The following is a 5,891-nucleotide window of genomic DNA, read 5'->3' as shown; positions in this document are numbered from 1 at the left end:
AGAGATAAGGTCTTGCTGCCCAGGCGGGTCTCGAACCTGCGGACTCAGACAATCCACTCACCTCAGCCTCCCAAAGGCGCGGGATTACAGGCTGAGCCACTGAGCCCGGCTAAATTTGAAAACTTTTAATGTAAATTGTACCTCAAAGAAAAACTACAAATATTTTATCTACTTAATAAAATACAAGCTGAAATATTTAACAGAAAATATGTTGTTGTCTGCAGTTGATTTTCATATGCATCAATAAGAATAGATTGATGGATGAATAGAGGGTAGAGAGATGGATACATGATGAAGTAAGTAGGGTAAAATCACAGACTCTAGGTGGTGGGTAAACTAGTTATCTCTATAAAGTTCTTTTAGCTTTGCTGTATGTTTGAAATTTTTCAAAGTAAAATGTCAATAAGACCAGGCATGGTAGCTCATACCTATAATCCTAGCATCTTGGGAAGCTGAGGTGGGAGGGTTGCTTGAGCCTAGGACTTTGAGACCAGCCTGGGCAATATAGTGAGACCTCATTGCTACCAAAAAAAGGTAAAAAAATTCATGGGACTTGGTGGTGCACATAGTCCCAGCTACTTAGGAGACTGAGGTGGAAGGACTGCCTAAGTCCCAGGAGGTTGAGGCTGCAGTGAGCCATGATCGTGCCACTGCACTCCAGTCCAGGCAACAGAGTGAGACCCTGATTCAAAGAAAAAAAAGCACTTGGTATAGAGGAAGCACCAGCCAATAATAGCAAAGAACCATGTTCAGCTGACGAGGGATTGACAGGTCAAATCACTGAATATAGTATATCTGTCAGATGAGAAGGAAACTGCTACCTTTCCCATAAACTTTCATCCCAAATCATACTTTACTTAATTAAAAAAAAATCTTTGACATCTTTATATAAAAATCAATTACTTTATTTTTACTACTTTCTACAGAAAAAAGTGATTAACAACATGTGATTCAGGTATAGTTAATAGAGGTGACATAAGGAGAGTGAATATTAGAACAGGATAGAAGATGAAAAACAAATATAATTTACTGTATGACAAATCTCTCTAGTTTTCTATTTACTGAATACTGCTAATGATGTGCTATTTAAAAAAAAGATCCAACTTCCTACACATTATCTAAAAGTTACTATTAACAAATTCAGTTTTAGTGCTGAAAATACTTCAATATGTCATGTCCAATGAGGCAATATTAACATTATCAGATGATTTTGTTTTATATAGCTCACACTCACATTATAAGTTCCTATATATAAACTATATATAGGAAATTGAACAAGACACTCAAATATATGTTGAACTCCTCAAGGTAGTTAACTTAGGAGGGTGAAACAACACTTTCTTGGCAAGAGAGCAGAGAGACAAGCAATGAGACCAGAGAGACAAAGGAGAGGAAAGTCACACTGGGGTGGTAAATGCTCCTGGTTATTAACTTCAGGCTTCAGAGTAATTGTTGGCTTTTTCTCACCTTTTATAGCTGGGTAAGACATTAAATACTGGCTAAATAGGTATTGATCAAGAAAGCCTAAAATATTTCTTATGCCTTCTGAATATACTCACAGTTTCTTTTCAAATAATTCACTTACTTGATTGTCATTTTCATTATCTTTGATAACCAAATACCTCAATAAATTTAATGAAGCCATAATCCTGTTAATTAAAAAAAAAAAGTTACTTTCATAGTTTTATATAATCAACAGCAATTTCAATGAACAAGTTAAAACTCTGGGTATATTTATATCGTTATAACTTATCATGCTTGTTTTCCATTTTTTTCTTTCTTTTTTTTTTTTTTGAGTCAGAGTCTCACTCCATCACCCAGGCTAGAGTGCAGTGGCATGCCCACAGCCACTGCAGTGTTGACCTGCTGGGCTCAGGTGATCCTTCCGCCTCAGCCTTCCAAGTAGCTGGAACTACAGGTGCCTGCTACCAAGCCTGGCTAATTTTTTGATTTATTGTAGAGATGAGGTCTTGCCAAGTTGCCCAGGCTGTTCTCGAACCCATGGGCTCAGGCAGTACCCTCACCTCGGCCTCCCAAAGTGCTAGGATTACAGGCTTGAGCCACTGTGCCTGGCCAAGAAGAGTTTTTAATAATTTTTTCCTACACATTATTGAATCACGGAAATTTGAAAAATCTTTATGTAATTATGAATTAGCCATAGATCATAAAGTCACAAGAAAAATACATTTTATTCATTTAGGTTCCTTAAGCAGATGTGTCAAAGTTTAGAAACGGTCAGCTCACCTGTCTGAGTTTTGCAGTAAATCTGTTTCGGCACCCTCTGGGAGACAGAGCACCAAATCTAGAAGGGAAACCAGCTGTGGTCCTGTAAACCATTTGCTGTTACATGTGCTCTGAGAAGCAAAAGAAAAATAGGGAACAGCTTTCTTTAAATCATAGTCTGATAAATCAGATGTTTTTTCTACTATCTTTATATTATAAATACATGACTGTACACTTAGATACATTTTTAAACTTTAATTTCCATACATTTATTCACTTCCCAGACACCTGGAACAAAATACCAGTTTGAGAAGACTGGTTCTGTTTCCTATATGGAATTACTAAGTATTCACAAACAAATTAAATTTAAGTTTCCATTAATTTTTCAGAAGTATAAAACAAGACAAAGAGAAGTCATATTATCAGTTCAAAGAATTAATACAATTTAAATTTACTGTTAACAAAATTTCCAAATTCAGAGTTAAAAAAAAATAGTAGAAATAGAGGGGGAAAAAAACCTTAATACTAGATTTAGAGCAAAAATCCACATTAATGTATTCCAAATATGAATAAATAAACTGATAATTGACACCTTGGCTATATCTTACCTTTAATGACATGTCGATTTGATTTTTGATATTTTGAATAATAAAGGCCTCTACACCTGAGTGATTACTTGTATTCAATAAGCACCTTGAAAGCAAAATTACAATAGATATGTAATTATCCTGAACTGCATTAGAATTAAGTGGTGATGAAAGTCTTACAAATTCAAATGAACTATGTGTTATTTCTAGGAATACAAAACCCACAGTAAAGACAGCTAGCAAGGTGATCACCAATGACAAAGTCATCTGTAATAGTTGTTCTACCAACTGGTAAATTCTATTTGTAACTGGATCTTTCTAAAAGAAATTTCAATTAAGCCAAATTTAAATCTTTTTATTTTTAGAGACAAGGTTTCACTTTGTCACTTAGGCTAGAGTTTAGTAGCATAATCATAGCTCACTGCAATCTTGAACTTCTGGGCTCAAGCCATCCTCCCATCTCAGCCTCCCAAGTAAGTAGCTGGGATGACAGGTGAGCCACCATGCCTGGCTAATTTTTTTGTAGAGACAGAGGTCTCACTATGTTGCTCAGGCTCTTCTCAAACTCAGGTCTCCAGTGATCATCTCACTTTGGCCTCTCAAAGTGGTAGGATTCTAGGCATGAACCACCATGCCTGGCCCAAATTTGAATCTTTATGCAAATAACTGCAATAATTTAACATGGCAAGAAAGGGCACTAAAAGAATCATCCAAAAACTCCAAAAATTATTCCCAGTGAAAGCAGACTAGTGCTTTCAGACTAGCTTAATTACAAAGAAAGGAAACTAAGTATGAATTCGCTTAGGAAAAAAGGGATTTCTTGGCAGAGACACAGAACAGAAGAAGAATTCTAGTATAAGACCTAAGAATTAAGATTTCATGACTATCAGCAGAAACAAAGATAGAATTAAAAGTGCTAATATTGATTGGCTGATTCCAAAGAAGACTCTTTAGCACTTTAACACCACTCAAGTCTGTTTTTAACTCATTTTTATTACCTAGAACAGGGGTCAACAAACTGAGGTCTGCAGGCCAAATCCAGGCTGCCATCCAATTTATAAGTAAAGTTTTTCGAAACACACTCACCTCCAACACAAAGTTGGGCGGTTGCATCAAAGACTATATAGCCCATAAAGCCTATATTTACTACTTGGCCCTTTACTGAAAGTTTGCCAGTTTTTAACTTACAGTGTTGCTGGAATCTTTTCCACCTCAAAGAGCACTGTTCATGAGCGCTACTATTAAGTTATCATGAATAGCCTGTTGAAGTTATAACTCCAGAGCCATTAATTTCAACTGTGAGTAATGGAGATTACTGACATATGTAAAGTACTAGTCGGATCATTATCAATCTCAGTTTGATCTTTCTACAGTTTATTTTAAGTGTAGGGTATTCCGATTAATTGAACTAAAATATATGCTAATATTCATATAATAATATATATATCCAAAATATTTGATTAGCCCCCTCATATCAAATCAAATCATTTGATTAACTTGATTTTTAATGCTAAAATTACTAAACACTTAGTAATTAACACGCTTGATACATACCTAAATAACGTATATTTGCCTTGTGAATCCAACTTGTTAATGTACAGTTGAAGCATAGCTAAACTCTTTTTCCTCTAAAATGGAACAAATATTATTACATAAAATGAATGAAGATTAAATTATTTATCAAATTTTCTCACTGTAACTCATTATTATTTAGTCCCAAAACATTTACATACCAATGTCTCAACGGGGCAAAGTGTCATTACTTTGACTAAGCCCTGGAAATAAAAAAATTTAAAATTCAGATTTTAAATTTAAAATTCAGATTTTTTAAAATTTAAAAAACAGATTATACTGACAGGAAACAACTATTATCAATAGTGAATACTAAAAATTCAGAGAAGTGAGGGTAGCAGATTTAAAAGTGAAGGAAATAAATTTTTCCCTGACCTTTTCATTCTACTGTTATGTCTACAGGAAGCTAACTACAATCAATTTTTTATGTGATACTGAGTGGAGTGTTACAAAGTACAATTTTTAAAATTCGTGATAATTTCCAATTATGTCTGGAGTGGCATGAAAATGAAATCAAACATGCAGAAATATAACCTATTCATTAAAAATAATCAAGCCTAATATACTAACAAAAACTGGTTTTTTTCCTATTTAAATATCGGAAAACCAGTTTCTACACTGACATTCAAGGACCTACTTGGAGATGACAAAAAGAAGTACTAGGCAGAATAAACCACAGGAGGGAAAAACAAAATGTGTCTTAGTCTTTGCAGTAATGAGCCAGTGCAGCCTTAGATGGAGTCCTGAGAACTTGAGTTGTGGGAAAAGTAAAGGAGCTTCGTTTTCTAAGAGCCCTACAGAAACAAAGTGTTAAAGAAGAAAGTTGTGCTTTTCCATAGATGCTAGGCTAGCAACTATGGTAGCCATTAATAGCTATTTTAGTTTAAATTAATTTAAATGGAATAAAATGGAACATTTAGTTCCTCAGACACAGTAGCCACATTTCAGATGTTCGATTCAACTAGTGTAGTGGCTTTTGAACTGTACAGCACAGCAAATAGAACTCTTCCATCATCAAAGAAGGTTGTGCTGGACAGCACTACACAGTTTCAAAGGATGGAGAGAATGAAGTGGGAGAGGAATCAGAAAAGACCTTTACCTTATTTGAGTTCAGAACAGGCAAGGGGCTGTTTTCAATATTAGAATATACATACTTTATTTACCTGAGGTACAGTAAGAAAACTCTTGATTTCTAAGTACCGGTGAAGTAGACTGTTGTCTTCTATTCTCAATAAACTATTCTCCAGCAGATCCTACAGATTAAAATATATGCAGATAGATACATGGTGAAGTCAACAGCTCTTTTTGTTGACATAACTAACTATGTATTTAAGTAATAAAGGAAGCAAACAAGTCTTACCAATCCTTTGGAGAAAACAGACTCTTCTGTTCTGGAAAAGAATATTAAAGTTTATCATAATTTTATAAACAATTTCAGAATTACTCTTTATCTTAGAAAAAATAAAGCAAACATGGAAATTTTAAGACTTTTTTTTTTTTTTTTTTTTT

At 34.4% G+C, this 5,891-nt stretch overlaps 1 protein-coding gene across 2 annotated transcripts in view; it reads right to left on the bottom strand.

The window, feature by feature from the left end:
* The window catches only part of LOC103271546 (glomulin), a 25,338-nt gene that overhangs the window by 14,814 nt on the left and 4,633 nt on the right, over nucleotides 1-5,891 (bottom strand). The window contains exons 3-9 of one of the 2 annotated variants that reach the window (XM_021717728.1): nucleotides 5,743-5,773; nucleotides 5,546-5,635; nucleotides 4,544-4,585; nucleotides 4,365-4,438; nucleotides 2,832-2,916; nucleotides 2,245-2,354; nucleotides 1,586-1,649 (exon numbers count right to left, since the gene is read on the bottom strand). In XM_021717728.1, coding sequence (XP_021573403.1) covers nucleotides 1,586-1,649; nucleotides 2,245-2,354; nucleotides 2,832-2,916; nucleotides 4,365-4,438; nucleotides 4,544-4,585; nucleotides 5,546-5,635; nucleotides 5,743-5,773 — 496 coding nt within the window. The remainder of the gene's footprint in view (nucleotides 1-1,585; nucleotides 1,650-2,244; nucleotides 2,355-2,831; nucleotides 2,917-4,364; nucleotides 4,439-4,543; nucleotides 4,586-5,545; nucleotides 5,636-5,742; nucleotides 5,774-5,891) is intronic. The other variant, XM_021717733.1, reaches the window with a different exon arrangement.

This window comes from Carlito syrichta, unplaced genomic scaffold (genome assembly GCF_000164805.1).
Source record: "Carlito syrichta isolate Samal-C Ts95f unplaced genomic scaffold, Tarsius_syrichta-2.0.1 Scaffold109693, whole genome shotgun sequence".
Lineage (NCBI taxonomy): Eukaryota > Metazoa > Chordata > Mammalia > Primates > Tarsiidae > Carlito > Carlito syrichta.
The sequence above is the reverse complement of the archived record's forward strand: the minus strand, read 5'-3'. Positions and strand labels throughout refer to the sequence as shown.